General features: G+C 45.2%; 1 protein-coding gene across 2 annotated transcripts; it reads right to left on the bottom strand.

Annotated features, from left to right (window-relative positions):
* Nucleotides 1-10,645: 10,645 nt before the first annotated feature.
* On the bottom strand, nt 10,646-17,065 carry ENTPD4 (ectonucleoside triphosphate diphosphohydrolase 4). Of its 2 annotated transcripts, none has more exons than XM_010073284.1 (12): nt 17,058-17,065; nt 16,584-16,781; nt 16,102-16,307; nt 15,426-15,576; nt 15,242-15,345; nt 14,694-14,753; nt 14,301-14,455; nt 12,616-12,782; nt 12,131-12,455; nt 11,713-11,798; nt 11,333-11,494; nt 10,646-11,064 (listed from the first exon to the last, which is right to left on the bottom strand). In XM_010073284.1, exons 1-12 carry the CDS (start codon nt 17,063-17,065, stop codon nt 10,836-10,838), a joined length of 1,851 nt encoding a protein of 616 aa, XP_010071586.1. In that variant the 3' UTR covers nt 10,646-10,835. The 2 variants fall into 2 exon arrangements, with proteins under 2 accessions (XP_010071586.1, XP_010071588.1); XM_010073286.1 differs by having other exon boundaries at nt 14,325-14,455.
* Between the last annotated feature and the right edge of the window lie 235 nt (nt 17,066-17,300).

Below are 17,300 nucleotides of genomic sequence, written 5' to 3'. Positions count from 1 at the left end.
CTGGAAAAATATCCGGCAGCCGGAGAAATACGCTGCGAGAAGCTGCTGCTTCCTGGCAAATTTCACTAGGCTCAGGCAAGCAAACCCCTCCCAAGACCCAGCCCCTTCAGCCTCAGCTCCAGCGGGTGATATCATGGGCTTGTCTGTAATCTGAGCAAGGACTGCGAACAGAAAAGAAATGGGGGGGAAAATCTAGCCGGAGTTGCAAGGAAGGAGGAGGGTCAGGACCGTGAGTGCTTGCTCAGGATGTTCCTAGAGAATAAACCCTGAGCATCGTATGGATGGCAGTGTTCAATAACACCGGGTGATCCCAGCACCCCGGTTTGTGCAGAGCCTCACCCAGTGCAGCATCCTCACCCTCACACCTCCTTCTGTAGTTCCCAGACTTTGCAGCATGCCATCTCCCCAGCCACTCGAGGTATCACCCCCCTTAACCCTTCAGCATCCAGCAGCTGCTTTTCCAGCTGCTCGATGCTCTTCAAGCTCCTAACTCCAGCAGCTCAAACCACATACTTAAAAAAAAATTTAAAAAATCATCTAGATCTGCAGCAACTCCCTACTCCTTGATGTCCCGAGGACTAACCAGATGCTAAAAGCAATTCTTCATTAAAAAAAAAGCAAAAGACCAAACATCCTGACCTCTGCCTTGTCAGAAAATTCAGAGCATCTGTGGGGTGAGTGGGTAGGAGTGAAAAAGTAACAGTGGTCTGAGCTGGTTGAAACAGTTCTTCTGTCAACAAGTAGCAGCTAAATCAATTCGACATTATTCTGAGGCAACTGTAAACTTCTGCAGCTTTTTCAGCTACAGGGGCGTTTGTGTTTTTAAAGCCATCCTTTCTTTTCATTTAGATTTTTAATGCATCATAACAATTCCATTCACTTCCATTTTCTGTAACCGTGAGAACAACAAGAAAAGTGGTTTTCAAATCTCTCTTGCAGAGAAAACCTTGAAATTTCGTCTTCTGACCCAGTTTTCGACAGCAACACATACTGAAGCGTCAGCATTTCCTAAAGAATGGAAATTTATTTGCTTACCAGCTTGGACATTGGGTATTTAAATCTCCATTCAATGGGTTTTCCAAACAAGTCAGCAGAAAGTTGATAGGCACGGAAAGAACCGCAGGAATTCCCAAAAGCTAACTTTTGAAGGAACATCCCCATGTATTCAGTATGTTCATATTGGCAAAGGACTTTCTAGGGAGCCCTCCCCTAGCACAGGGCTGCTGCCTGCAGCAGGTTAGTCCCGGCTGGTTTCACATCGATTCAAACTAATTAATAGAATTCATGTGAGAAAAGTCCCAAGTGCTTCATCCGCATCTCTGGGTACATTTCCAGCAACGGAACGTGTCTGTCAGACTTCTCCCAGGCTTTCCATCACTTCCTAAACACCATTTCCCCACCAGAGCCTGCCTCCTGCTCTGAACACAACTCTATTTTCTCAACCCCAACCCCAGGAAAAGCAGCATTTGTCCTTCATCCCAGCTGCTCTGCAATTGATATGCAGAGCTTCTCCACCTTTTATTGCAAAGGGCTATTGCACTGAGCTGGCCACCAACACTAGAGGAATCGGCAACGCGAAAGGGAAGCGGGTCTGGAAGCGTGCCTCAGCCCTGCACCATTTAAGCAAGGTTATAGCTCTTCACTGAGCAAACTGACACCACCAGAGAAGGTCTCTTGGAAGCAAGGCTGAGCAAAAGGTGTTCAGCACAAAGTCTCTCTTGCTCTCCATTCCCCAGGCTCTGCACATGGAGGAGCCTGGTCCAGAACCGAGGGTTCAGCCCAAGGGAACATCCCCGTTACCGATGGCACAGCAGGCGTTGGAGGTGGTACCCACCCAGGGGAGACCACACCAGCAGGGACATGACAACCAAATGGCAATGAGTGGGCAAAGCCTCCTGCAGGCAGCCCCCCTTGGTTAATGGTTAAAGAAAGAAAAAAAAAAAAATTGGAAAGAGGACAGTTGCTTCTTGATGGGATATAGAGAATATCAAGACATCAGGACTTAAACCCAGGATGCCACCGAAATGGAGCCTGGCTCTCCCTGGGGAAGGCAGCAGGTTCTGCACACAAGCCCACAGTGCCCTGATTCTCCCGTACCTGCAACATTCATGGAAGAGGTGAGATGCTGCAAATTGCAAGGAGCATCAGGGCTATCAGCAGAGCACCACCTCCTGGGTGGCTGAACCCGGGAGCATCAGGGGAAAAAACGTGTCAGAGCAGCAGCTCCCCAGAGCAGAGTTATTTCAGACTGGCAGGAAGCTGGAAGCAGTTTGGCCAGAGGAAGGAATGTATGAGCGTCTGCTGATCAGGGCATGGAGAAACATGACAGCCTGCCGGAGGAATGTTTGCCGAATGCCCGGGTCGGGTAAGGATACAAACAGCAAATGCCATGCAGGCTTCCAGCTGATGGAAGAGTTTGCTGGTTGCACAAAGCCAAACATTCAGCAGAAGCTCTTCAAGGTAACACATTAGATTCAGGGAATTTGCTGCCCCCTTCATATTGCAGCTGGTTAAGACCAAAAGAAAAGCACGTAGCAAGCATAAAAAAAATGAGAAAACCTCTCAAAATCATATAGTCTCCAGAAAAAAAAGCGCTGCTCAAACTGGATTTGCATCAGCTGATCGCGCAAACAGATGACCAGGGAAAGCACTTGCCAGGCTCACCGGCCATCCTATCGCCTCTCAACCTATTTAACCATCACCTCGCTGCTCTTCAGGCTCTGGGGAGTTTGCTGCCCTTCACCAGGAGGGAAGCAAACCTCTCAAAATCATATAGTCTCCAGAAAAAAAAGCGCTGCTCAAACTGGATTTGCATCAGCTGATCGCGCAAACAGATGACCAGGGAAAGCACTTGCCAGGCTCACCGGCCATCCTATCGCCTCTCAACCTATTTAACCATCACCTCGCTGCTCTTCAGGCTCTGGGGAGTTTGCTGCCCTTCACCAGGAGGGAAGCACACACCTACCACCCCGTATCTTATCCTCTACCCCGCATTTTTTTTCAGCTTCTTCCAACAAAGAGACAAAGATGCACCCTTGTGGGCAGCAATACCAATTGTTTGCATCCAGTGACTCACATGTATGGATATTTTCTTGCAAAATACTTCTGCAAGTACCAGTTAACAGCTGAATCTGTCTCTTGGCCATACGCACAGCCACCGTTTCAGGTCCACATCCCTTGCCTACACGTTTTCTTCTGCATCTGCCCGAGGGACACGCCTTGCCATATGGACAAGTCAAGACTGGTTTTGACCAAGTAGTCACAGTCATGGTCCGTGCTCCCCAAAATCAGGCACGCACTATTAGGTTCTATAATCTCTCTTCTCCAATTTTCAGTTCTTTTTAAAAAGAGAAGGCTCATTGCCTCCCCAAACCTTGTGTTTTCACCCTGTAGACTCTATGGAGCCACAGGTCAACTCGACCTTTCAAGGTCCGTAAAGGCTGATCCGAACAGAGATGATCTAGGCGATACCTGAGGAACGGAAGGACCTGTGAGAGTGTTAATGACACGTGGCAACTTTCACACCAATTGGCCCTAGAGGAAAGTTCCTGCAACGTGTAATTGCAGAGCTACACCCCTGCTTTTGAGCTCGGAGGATGGCTAACAACCACCAGCAATGCTGGAGCAGCAGGTCTAGGCATCCCTCAAAAAAGGCATACACCAATTCATACCATATGTTTAATCCCTACTGGAATTTCTACAATTTCCACATCAGGCGTTTGGCAGTGACCGAACCGACCCCCCAGACTCCCATCCCCTGCAATCTGGTTACGAAAGGACCATGAACTTGTGTTGCTTCTGTTCAGGGAGGGACCCCTTGCATGACACAGCTTTTTTGGAGCCAGGAAAGCTGGAAAAATGAGATTAATTTTCTATAAGAAATAACTTCAGTCCTTTGGGATGTCTCCTTGTCCTCCCTCCGCATGTTCCAGCCTAACGGTCGATGCAGACAATGACCACACCACGCTCCCTTTCCATCACCCACACTTGGCAGGGTCACCACCTCCAGTCTGCGGGCGTCCTCGCTTCTCAGCCTCGCTGTTCCCATCAGCTCACGAAGGCACAGCTGACCTCAACGCTCTACAAAAAACTTTCCGAAACAAGATCTCTGCTCAAGTCCAGACTCCTAGCAAATGGCCCAGCCGAACAGAAGCGCAGATGAGCCTCGTATGAGATCTGCGAGGGACTTTCAGCTCAGTTCGATGTGAGTAACACACCTTCAGCATCCACTACCTCCACCTGTCTCTGAGCAAACCAAAGGCTCCTCCGCCAAGGCGGGTGCAAACCCGAAGCCCCGTGAAACACTCGCAGCAGATCCAGTCCTGCAGCAGGCGCAGGGGCTCAGACATGACGTCTGTTCCTGTCCACGACAGCAGCTGTTCCTGCTCAGCCCCAGGCAGCCCATCCATCTTCCTTGTGTTTCTCTCCTTAACCTTTCAAGGAAGAGGTGGGAGCACGCCGGTTAGCGCTGACATCTCCCAACTGGAATGTGAGCTTCTGGCTTTCCGATGCCAAGGAAGACTCGAGCACAAGGCACTTTGCAAGTATTTTTCATGCTCTATCTGCAAGAGCAATCACTGGGAGATGCTCGCTGTCACTGAGCACTGATTCAAGCAGTCTGCTGCTGAAAGGCAGCTTCCCCCCAAGCCATCTCCTGACAAAACCCAGGTGGCACGCAGCATCCGCCCAGCGCACGCCAGCATCCTTCCCCGTACATCCAGGTTCCTGACAGATTCCCTCTGTGCTACTCAGCCATTACAGAAGGGTGCAAACAAAGCTTTGCCTCTGAAAAAATGCAAATAGAGGGAGATTTCTAGGAAGGAAAAGAGTTTAAGGCATCCAGCTTCACCGATTCGAGGCAGTGGCGACACCGTGGGGGCTCATCCCACACGTGCAGCAAAATAATTCACAAAGTCCAGAAGGAGGGTTGCATTTTTTTTTTCTTATCCTGAGGGATGGCAGAGGTCCTGGAGGCTTACCATCCCCTCCCACTAGATGGCAAGAGTCCCCCTCCTAACAGCACAGCCTCCCCAAGCACAGGCTGCGTCCAGGGGTCAGGAGCCAGAGAAGGGACTTCAGGTCCCAAAAAGCACAGAGCAGAGAGCACCAGCCTCCCAGCCAGTCTGCCAGGATTGATTTTACTGGGATTGTAAATCTATGTCCAGGAGAAAGGGAGGAGAGAGGAGAACCAGAACCGAATAAGGCCATTTGGCTGTAAAAGGGGAGGGATGCTCCGGAACGCAGCGTTTCAACACATCTGCTTTAACGCCTTTGGTGCTGATTCACTGTGACAGGCTGAGGACCGTGTCCTAACAAGGACAGCCTCTGCTGGTGGTTCTGTTCTTGTGCAGAAACTCGAACAGTTAGCTCAAGGACAGAGAATTCTTGCTGAATTTGCAAGAGGGCTCACTGCAAGGCCAGGACATGGGATGCAGAAGGGAATTGCTATGTAGGAGATGCACCGCACGCCCTTGCATCGGCTCCCATTTCCTTAACACCCTTCACCCAGGATTGCCCAGAGAAGCTGTGGATGCCCCATCCCTGGAGGGGTTCAAGGCCAGGCTGGATGAGGCTTTGAGCAACCTGGGCTGGTGGAGGGTGTCCCTGCCCATGGCAGGGGGGTTGGAACCCAAACCATTCTATGATTCTGTGATTCACACCCCTGTGATCAGCTGGGAGCTCAGGACTCTCAGCTTTCACGGCAGACAATGCCCTAAGAGTTACCCGAGGTTACCACCTTCCACTGTTTATTACTGTCTGCTAAAATTTGGCCATGGCAACCTAGAAAACACACCTAATGGGGGGGAAAAACCGAGCACTGTTGGAATCTTCTTTGCAAGTCACCACTGGAGTTACCAGCAGAAGAGAAACGCTGGTAAAGTGCCATAGACTAGGAATAGAAAAACCTCTGCAACCTGTAGGTTCCAATCCCACCCTGCTCTGCACATCATTTGTAGCAGGCAATGCAGAGCTAGTAACCTCCAGGACCCTGGAAGGGATTCGGAGTTCAGGAAAAGCTGGACATCACATTGTTGTCTTCAGTGGGTTTGCATACTGCCTGGTCCAAGTGTGCTGAGCACTCTCTTTGGAAGACCAGGGCTCTAAAAGCATCTCCAGCAACACAAACCCCTCATCACCCAGGAGGACATCACCAGCCCAGTCCCAAGCAATTTCCCAGCCCCACTTTCTACCGATCCAAAGACCTTCAAGCACAAGCAGGTGAGAAAGTCATTGTCATCGTCCTCCCATTCTTTAAACAAAGGGAGGGTGACCTGGAAAACAACTCTCCAGCCCAAGTCCCCCGAGCGCTACACACACACAGAGGCGGGTGCCCAGGGAGAGGGACACAGCAAGCCCTCACGAGGCTCATTTCAATGAGCTTCATGCGTTATTTAGTCGTAACAATGGCAGAAACAATGGGACAAGAACACGGTGCCCCCGATCAAGCCACTGCTATTGACTGTCCCCGTCACCAAGTGCTGCAGGGACAGAAAACCCTTTTGTTTCCAGGAGCTGCAGGGCTGGTGTTCCTGGAGGAGCCACGTGCTGCCTCCCTTCCCCACCCTCCTCTCCATCACACCTTGCCTTTCTCATGGGTATAACTTCTGTCTCCCAACCGACTTCTTCCATTAGGGGCCACGTTTGGCCTTATTTGCTTTGGGCATTTGCCACAGACAAAAAGAAGAGTGATGTGTTTAAGAAGCCGTGAAGCCAAAAGCTTCGGTACCATTCGCTTGTCCATTCCAGGTCGCTGGAACAGGTCAAAGAGCAGCACCTTTGCCTCCCCTCTGAGCTCTTCTGCATGACTTAATGGAGCTGGAGAAAGGACAAGGTGACCAGGAGAAGCAGAAGAAAGAAAATAAAGCATGTTAATGCAGAAACAGACACAAACAGACAAACATCACCATTGTGAGTTGGGAATCCGAGCCCAGGAACAGGCGCTGAGTGAAAACAGGTATTGCTAAGCCTCTGAAAGGAATCATGTTTCCCCTGGTGTTGTTGCTTAGTGTAGTCTCTTTGCAAGAGGCTTGTCCAGGAGTGGGATAGAAAAGCTTCCTTTTTTTAAAATTTATTTTTTTTAATTTACATTTTCCTTTTTATTGCACACTGGAACAGGTTGCCCAGGGAGGTCGTGGATGCCCCATCCCTAGATACGTTCAAGGCCAGGCTGGATGTGGCTCTGAGCAGCCTGGTCTAGTGGTTGGCGGCCCTGCATATGGTGGTGGGGGGGGTTTGAAGCTAGATGATCACTATGGTCCTTTTCAACCCAGGCCATTCTGTGATATGATTTTTCCCTTTCATCTGTAGCTGCAAAAAGAGCTGCCAGAATAACACTGTTTTAGTCTAATTAGTCATATTCTAATTCTAACCATTGAGACACTCCAGCCAGATTTTCAAAAAAGCCAAGAGCTGAATTTGCAGATATTTGCCACAGGAGAGCTCCAGCACCAACAAGCACAGCAGCCTTGTCAACCCAGCCATGGAAGTTTGGCACTTAGCTGATTGCTTTTGAAAACCTGGGCTTCCTCCCTGTGCCTCGTGGGCTTTAAGCTCTTAAAGCAATTAAAGGCACTTGCCTAGCTGTCAGCATCGATATAGCAAAGGCTAACGTGTACCGAGCGCGCAGGAAGGGCTCAGGCAGCCCGTGTGCTGAGCTCTCCCGCTGCAGAACACAGGAGGACGGTGCATGGCTCAAACTTTCCCCCAGGACCAGCAAAGCCTCGTTACCCATTAATCAGCAGCACTTGGAGCACCCCAGAGCAGCTGGCTGTTCCCCAGTCCTACCCCACAGACCATCTCCTTGGCCTCAGGGACGCACCAGCAGCCGGGCGATGGGAGCGGGGCGATCCGCAGGGTGCTCCCATCGCACAGACGCGCTCTCCGAGCACACGACAAACCTGTACGTAGGGATATAATCAGCCTGAGACACTCAGCAGCATTTTATTGCACTGCCCTGATAGTCAGGCTGGTACTCAAAGCTGGTTTTTAGCATCTTTTCTTCTAAAATACACTTTCCCAGGACAAAATCCTACTCAACACTGAAGCCCATCCCAGTTCAGCATCAAAACCACCCCCTGAATAAAGCAAAGGCCAGAGATTCCAAGTCATTGATGCTCTACTCTTTCCAAAAGTACAGACCAATCAACCTCTTTAAGTCCACAGCCTAAGAATCTGCTGAAATCCCTCTCAACACACTCCTTTCCAAGCAACAACAATCTACCCCAGGACCGCTGCTAAATCAATCCCAAGCCACCCATCAGTGTTAGGTTTGGTTTTCCCCTTCAGTTCCTCACCACAAACCACTCTGCTCCCCTCCACAGCATCCTACCACGCTTTAACTGCCCCTTCAATGACTGGCATTACCATGACAAATTGATCCTTCCATGCCCAGGGAGGGGCAGCTGAGCATCTCATGAGATTTCTTAAAGAATTGAGGAAAGCAAGTCCCCAAGCAGATAAGAGGCAGCTGGTTTTAGCTTTGAAGAGAGTGTTCATCCTCACCTCACTCTGAAGCACCTTGACACTTTATCAAGATGTTTAGCAGCTGATATCTAAATGAGGGGGAAAATACAGATATAAAACTGGCCTCTGCACTATCTTACAGGAATGAAGAAAGCTTATTTGAATTTGTTTTTTCATGCACTGCTTAGATTTTTAATGAACAGTAGCTGCTGCCACAGCCAGTCTTTGCTGGCGGCATCTTTTTGCCATTCCAGGAGGAAATTGTGTATTGGGTCATCTTTATTCTTCAGTACAAAAAGCAGGGCAATACTGGAGCAGAAAAAAGTCAAAACAGCAGCAAAATAGAGACACTGTGTACGTGGAAAGCTTCCTGCCCATTCGTGCCCCCTTTTCCTCATCACTTTCTCACCACCATTCATCATCTTATCTTTCTTCCCCTTTCAAACACTCCTGCTTCATGATGCTGTTAATAAATAAAGTTATGCATTAAAATGGTTTTCTCTCCTTTTCAGGTGTTCTCTTAAGAGCATCACTATAAAGAAAATGCTGCAGCATCTAAAAGGAAATTCTATTTTAGGTTTGAAACATTCTCCCTTCAACATTTTTCATGTTTTTATCACGTTCATAAGTTTTTACTGGACTTTTTTGGGGGGTTGGGTTTTTTTCTTTGCATTTGAGACACTATCTCTTCTGTGAAGAGATGCTTGGCCTCTGCCTGGATTTTGCCAAGTCACACCCTGATACTTCCTCTCCCCTTTACCACTAACGTCAGCCCTCGTCCGAAGGGGGCTGCGTTATCTAAGCATGAAATTAGAGGCTCTGCGCTCAGTTCCAGGCATCTCAGAAAGAGGAAGTACAGGCTCTGTAACAATTGGCAGTGTCAGTTTTCTGATAATTCTTATCAGCCTACGAGTGCAAGAAGTTTGTACTGCAGCTCCAGCCCTCAGAAGTGAGAGGTGTATTATCTCAGCAGTCACTTGGATGCTGCTCAAAAAAGAACAAAATGCAAAGCAGACTCTCAGCTGGTGAAGTGCTCAGATTTGTCAGGTACAAAAAAATCCTTTCTAAAAGGGAGACACTGTTTGTTATTTCGGAACATTCAGTTAAAGAGTCTGTTGCCATTTCAAAATTTCACTGCGTATCTCGTTAATTCTTCTGGCTGCAGCACAGCCAGCTACCAGGCAGTGGATGGAAGGAGCAGGAAGTTTAACACCTAAATTTAGCTGCAGTTCAGCAGATGAAGCCTCATACAGTCAAAGGCAAAAGCACGTATATCGAAAGGAGGCAATAAAACAAAGTATCTAGGTTTTTAGATGAATAAACTGCACCTTCAGCATGCCAAAAATGGTATCAACATGCCTGGCTCTCCAATACTGAAATGAGCACCCAGTTTTCCAGCGTGTTCAAACGTACTAGAAGAGAAGAAGGTTTTGCCAGTTGGATACAGTGAGAACAGAAGTGATCCTGTGCAATAAAATATCCATACACCAGAAGTTCATATAAATCCCACCTTTAATCATGGACAAATTTATTTTCAAGTAAAATTAACAGTTTTAAATAAAATATAAATTAACAAATCAGAGTACTCAAAACCAAAAGAGACACTGTGCTTGTCTACTCTAGCAGAAACAAAAGCCTAGCCGTATTCCAGTTCTCTTTACCTTACTGGAGTTCCAGGGAGATTTCTGAATGATTATGAAACAGAAATAAAGGATTAAAAAGTAGCAACTTCTGCCACTATGAGGATATAGCTTCCAAGACAAAAGGGGAAACTGTCACACATAAACAAAACTGATTTAAGCAGTTTTGTGGAAGCACAGCATTGGGTGCAATAGATTTTTCTTCTCCATCCCATTACTTATTCCAGAATATAAAATCAGATAAGCTGTCCTAAAAGGTTGTTTTCTTACTGCTTTTGAAAACCCTGCACTTCCTTTTCTTTGACTGAGGAGACTCAGAATTGAGAAGTCAAGTGATAACCAATCCTGGAATCTGGAAGAGAAAATAAAACCAGTCCTCATTCATCCTAGCTAACAGTATTTCACAGTCTCACCCAAAGGATGAGAATTCACACTCATTCTCTTACCATACATAGCTTAAGCTGCTGATGCTCATTTACTGACAAGTCTTTGCTTGTCCCATTACACACAAAAGTGCAATATTAAAAAAAAAAAAGAAGTAATTTTTGGCAAATACCGTCTAATGAGACTAAGCCAAGTTGACCCCATTTTCCCATATTTCCAAAGCCCAGCTCTATTACACTCTAGGCAATCTGCTTCTTCAATGGTTTAAAGGGACAAAAAGGAGGAACCCTGAGGCAAAAATGGCTTTTTTGTGTAGCAAGTCCAATAAAAGCTCTCCATCACAGCATCTCATAAGGGTCCTGCGATCTTCTGTGGTGGGAGGCCCTCCTCGATCCATAGGGAAGTCGATGAGCCGTTCCGCAACATTCGCCTGTGGATCCGTCTGAGCCTCAGCAGGTAAAGGAGGATGGAGAGCAGCACAATCAGAAAACAGACAAAAAACAAATAGTGATTGTAAACAAAGGAGAAGCTCCTCCAGTGGGAGTGACTCGCACGGAAGTTTTCTTGCTGGATGTCTCTGAAAAGAATCAAAGGGATAACAGACAGAAGTTGTGAACTAAACTTTGCCTCTGAACAATCTGAACAAAAGAAACAAAGCTCGTTTTAGCAGAATAGTCTTTATAAAGCATTAATTGAGCTACCTGAAATATGCACTGAGGTTATATATAGTGTGAGAGAAACAACATCTTGTCTCCCCCTATCTGCCAGCTGCTTTGCTGTCACCATATTTCTTTGCTTCATAAAACCCCTGTAACTTCCCAGACATTTGAGAAAACAACCGGTACCTTAAAGGTAAAAACCGTGTTCGGTAAAGAATGGCTCCCAAGGTCCACTGCACCTCTTTATCATAAACCTGCAGAGCTGTTTTCAAACTGCTGTAACTCACAGGAAAAGAGAAGCCACTGTGAAATACTTCATACATCCAGGCAGACTTAAAGCACTGGTACCTAGAGAAAGAGTGGCATAAAGTCAGGCCAGCAGTTGCAGAGCCCCGAGGGCTGGGGAGCACGCTTAGACACACAATTATCAGTACTTTCTTATGGCTGATGCAATATTTAAGGTTATATTCACACTTTCAATGATTTCATTAAATGGATCATTTGGACATGACCTCTCCCTGGCAACCCTGCACGAACAAATTTGCTGTACAAACACAAATACTTACTTCAATCTGTGGAGATCAGCATGTGATGCATAAAGACCACGGTCAAAACGTTCTCGTAGGACAGACCACTTAGTGGCACAATAATCCTTCAAGAAAAAAAAAGAAAGACTTCAACATTGCTTACATTGCTTCTGCCTTGAGAATTAAAAAATGCCACTAGATAAGATGCTCTATCAATACCAAAAGCTAGAAAACTAAAAAATAATAGCTTCCCTTGAACTGATAATACATCAGATCACAAATTTCATGGCATTTTCTGCAAAATTTTGATCCATACTTGGCATTTGTGGTTAAATTAATATTCAGTAGCGTTGCAGGGTAAAAGGATTTTTGATCTTTAAAGGAAGAGTTTCAGAACAAATGCTTCTAGAGAGTAGTTGGCTTGAATTAGAAAAAGTTTATCTCAGGAACACTTTACCTTTGCAGCTTTAATAAATTTAGCAGCATTGTAATCTCCTCCCATGCGTAACACGTCCTCGGTGCAGTAGTAGAACTCTGAGAAACCGTAGAATTCACTGTTCTGAAAGTGCACAGCAGGCTGATAGACCCCATTAAGAGACGTCTGCGTTTCGTTAGTCTTATTCATGAACGGTTGAATAATTTCACGACACAGATTAAAGTCTCCTGTTCCCCGCAAATGCAGTGTCTGTCCGTTCTGCTGGATCTCATCCTGAGCATCCAGGGGCAGGCACGGATCTAGGTAGGGCGAGTCAGAAGTCATGCCAGTCTGTTTGCCCAGCAGTCTGCAGAAAAGAGTAAGCACTGTGTATCAGAAACCTCAGACCCTGAGATACAAGAGCATCAAAACAAAGCCTCCTCATTTACAGAAACTCCAGCACTGCATGCAGCATGCTGTAGAAATTAAGTTTTACATCAGGATGCTTTGCAACTGCAGCCAGCTACCTGTTTTTAAGCACTGTGCTGGTAAATAGATTGTCTTCATATCTCTGTCGCGCTGCATTTCCTCCAAAGCCAAGGAATGTTGCAACGTAGACTCTATACACGTGCTCGGTTTGATGAGCATCACAGCCCAAGTTGAATTCTGCAAGTAAGTTTTTGGCTACTTCCTCCTGTAGGAACACAAGCACCAATATTAGGTATAAACAATATAAACCAGAACCTAAAGAGGAGTTCTTTGGACAACTGGATGTCCCAGGGACCTCTAAACTTCGCTCCTTACTCATCTGTTTTGCCTTTTCCAGGTCCACGTTACCTTCTACCTTCCAGGGGGAGCAAAGCACAGCGATTGCAGAGAGCTGCACTATCGCTACCGATGCTCAAGGAACTGCAAAGGCCAGGAACCGCTACTATGGAGGATTTTCTCCTACGAAAAAGCATGTGCTGTGGCTACTAATCCCAATGCTACCACTCCTGAGTTCCCACACTACTGATTGCTAGGCTAGGGAGATTTACGCTCTGCCCAGCAGAGCTTGTTCTTCATCTTCCAATCTGGAGTTCCCAAGCTTTTCAGGAGACTTTCAGTCACTCAGCTCTCCTCACACACCATCCATCAGTCACTTGCAGCAGCTTTTCAGATATTTAAGAGATGTGCAGTAGAAGCACTTCATGTAGAATGTGCTCAGAAATGTAGGATAACATTACATGGCTTCCAGCTGACGTTGTAAATTATAAACAGCACTGGCACTGTTAAGTGTCACAGTCTGGGAACCTGAACAAGTTCCATGACCAGAAAACCTATTTTATATTGGCTAATGTTCAGACAGAGCCATACAACAGTCATCAGAAATTGTCTGCAACTCTTCCTATTTCTAATTCATGTTTGACTGGGGCAATCTACTCTGAATCTAAACGCCCACACTTTTTGTTTAACAGCCCCAACTATTTGTTACACCAGCTCTGAAAGGCAGTGCAGTCATTAAAACCTGCAATAATGAAAAAAACATCATTTCACAGGAAGATTAAAAAAAATATGTCATAACAGCAGTGCATTGAGAGTCAAACCATGGGGCTTTTACGCTATTCTTACTTTAGATTCTACGATAAGTTCATGGGAAGTTATGCAACTTCAAAAATTCAGGAATTACTCTAGAACACAGTGGATTGAAGTTAGAGCAACTTATGTTCTATTTAAAACTTGTAACAAAGAAATTTGCTTCCTACAACAGATGAACTGTGCTGAGGACGTAGGTGCTGTTTAAAAAAATCCATGTTGTTACCCCCGTGTCCTACTAATTCAGTTTCTACTAACCCAACTAGAAAGAAAAAGTCATATTTCATATAAGTTCTTCTATAAGAACCACATAACTTTGTTTCTAAACTCCAGAAGAATCTCTTAAGTATAACAAATTTAAAAATTGCACATACATACACACACAGAATGCATGTTCACATGTCTACTGAAACTCAAAAATTAGTGGCAAATTATATGAATTGAAATAAATGTTTGAATGAACAAAATACAGACGAATTGCTTAGCTGAGGAAGGACCTGTATTTGCCATCTTCTGTTGCCTTGGATTTGGAATGGGATGTAATGAAGAACAAGACTCAGAACAAAGAAAACAAAACAACAAAAAAATGCATTAAAATAAACCAAAAGGAAAAGAAGAAAGTTGCACAGATAATAACCTGCTGTGAAGAGGCAAAGCTTACAGTTTTAGGGACTTCGTACGCTATCTGAGTCGACACTCCGCCCATGTCAAGAATACCCACTGTCCTCTTACGGAAGATGGCATCTTTGTTTTCACTGCCTGGGACATGCACCTCCACAATCGCTTCATCCTCTGGGTAAAACAATAAAAAGGAATTAAGAAATAAAACTAGGGAGGGTGTAAAGGAGCACTCACTGTTTTAGTTAACTTCTTTTTTTTGTAGCAATGCAGATCACTGAAATTTCACACACAAATTACACCAACATCAGCATCTGCACACGCACTACTCACTAACATTTATGTTAAATTTTAAAATGATGTTAACATTTAATTACATTAATTAAAACTAACTCATAATTAAGATACTTACCATCATCTGTATGTTCAAATCTTCCAAGAACAAAGTTGATGCCAATCCATGCGTATACTCCTACATGCACAAGAAAACATATTTCAGGAATATCGGGTACATATGATGTTAAAAACAAAGATGGATTTTTTTTCTGTATGAGTTATTCAGATGTATCACTGCTCATGTTTTATTACAAAATTATTTTAAGCCTCTAGAAAGCTGATGACATCAGAACTGCTCCTTTAGAAACAATTTTTCCCTGCAAAGATTCTTCCATCAGGAATGTTGTACCTTGTCCTTACTCATCCCTCCCCAAAGGCAGAGAAAATGCACTAAAACTCCTGCTAAACAGAGAAGAGTTATTTTCAGTGCTAATTAGAAAACATTTAGACAACTTAGAAGATCACAGCAGATGATCATCTCCACACTCCATATGTTGCTACTGAGGAATAAAGTCTCTCAACCAAACCAGAATTTTAAAAAGCAAGAACAACAACAAAAAAAATTCAAGCTGTACCGTGAACGTAACAAACATTTCAAAGATAATTTTTCCAACGTTAACCTACCTTCCTGTTTCCCTGAAATAACCTCTGCATGTGAGTCCGAAAACAGAAAATCAAAATGCACAGGAATATCAGTGAGCAGATCCTCAAGTATTGCCTTCTGCTGGCTGCAAAATTAGATTTTGAACAGTTAAAAATAGTCTCCCACACACCAGCATCTAAATGCTAAAAATACGACATCATTAACCTTTCTGGCAGAATCCTCATCCCCGCAGTACACAGAATATACAGAGGAGTCTCTTTGTGTTTTGCACGTGGCACATGTTTGGCAGCAAAGCTCAGAAGTGGAGAAATATAATCACTGACTTTTTCAGGAGAGCTGGCAAACTCCGAAATGCCTAGTGAAACAGATAAAGATCCAAGTGAAGCAACTCAGGCTTCGGTTATCAAGATTTTCCAGGAAACACCCAACACACAGAGGAGAAACGAACAACCCAAAGCCAAACCCAGGCAATCAACTACAGAAATAAGAAAATAAGAATGAAACCAACACTTAATCATCCTCTAAACATTAAAACTGTATTAGGAATATGACCTATTTCTATAATTGGTCCAAATAGCTTTCCAGGAAGCCAATTATTTATTCACTAAATAAACAGAAGCAAGTTAACTGACAACTGAACCAGCAAACTGTCTTAGTCTGCAGAGAAACCTCTCCCTCCTGCCCGTCAGCGTCATGTTTCAAGCGTTAAAGCTGAACAAAGCTCTCTGCAGACCAAACCCAGAGGAATCTGGAGGAGTGCCATGCTGACAACTTGCAAGTGTCCTTTACCCAGACGCTTTATGTACAGGGTTTGAAAAAGCAACGTTGGGCTATGCAGCTATCAAGGAAATTGCATCTAAGATTAATTTCTTTCCAGTACCTGGTTTAATTTTCATAACCACTGGTTTTCTGTTTTTGTCCCTCATCTGTTTGATGTCCAACAGATCGTGCGGATTACCATTGTGCCTCGGCCAACAATACACAAAAATCCTAGAGCCGCTGCTGCCGCAGTCCACCACGATCCCATAGTTCAGATTGGGGTTGTTTGTATCTGTAGCTTCAGTGTCAGTTACTCGGGCGAGATATCTAGAAGAAAACTAGGCGTTACTACATGGCTACTCAGTTCCATACGGAAGCTTTCTCAACACCAGACTCAAAACAGATTTCCATCAGAGGAATCACGTTGTTTTCACTGTTATACTGTTGCTGAAGAGAAAAGTGAAGTGTTGCCCGTAAGAATCAAATTCCCAGAATAAATACAAAAAGCATTCATGTATTTTACAGACACAACCTGTCAGCGTTTTCTCTTCCCCATCAAAACCCCATTTCAGTCCTTTCCAGAAAAGTCTTTCCAGCTCTCACCTGTGGAATCTTTTGTCCCTGGATGTTCGCCCGTACTTATTGCGGATGACTACCAGGGAGTAGTAAAGCAGAGAGACAGCGGCAGCAAGTATTCCTATCACAATGATCTGGCGCAAAGTGGTGTTGAGAATCCGTGGACATCCCACCGGGGAGATGCTGAAGTGCCAAGAAGCAGGAAGCAAACATGAGATGCTGATCCTAAAATTCAGAGAGGATAATCTGCTTTAAAAATGGACTTTACTACCAAAAAGAAGCACAATGCTTTCTGAAACAAGCTGAGGACAAAGAGATTCTTCAGAAAACTTTTCACTTGGCTCTGCTCTAGCTTTGCTCATGCTCTGATTTGAGGGTAGTCAAGACACTACTACTTCCCACCTTTGAATTCAAGATTAGCCATGAATTCACGATTAGGTTCCCTGTCCCTCACTCAAAAAACACCACAACTGAATTTGACAGTTTCTTTGGGATTCTTACCTCCCCATTTTGGGAGATAACCAGCAGAGAGGAAGACCAGCTTGTGTCCAACCATCAGCCGGTCACCTCAGACTGACAAGTGCCATCAGCCATTCTCAAAGCCATCACTCTTCTGCTCCTGAATTCAAAAGAAAACACAGATGACCTTCTAGACAGCATTATGAAGAGCATTGCCAGCAGGGTGAGAGAGGTGATCCTTGCCCTCTACTCAGCACTGGTGAGGCTGCACCTGGAGTGCGGGTC

Source organism: Pterocles gutturalis, unplaced genomic scaffold (genome assembly GCF_000699245.1).
Source record: "Pterocles gutturalis isolate BGI_N339 unplaced genomic scaffold, ASM69924v1 scaffold10287, whole genome shotgun sequence".
NCBI classification, from domain to species: Eukaryota; Metazoa; Chordata; class Aves; order Pterocliformes; family Pteroclidae; genus Pterocles; species Pterocles gutturalis.
Note: the sequence above shows the minus strand (reverse complement) of the source record. Positions and strands in the feature narration are given on the sequence as shown.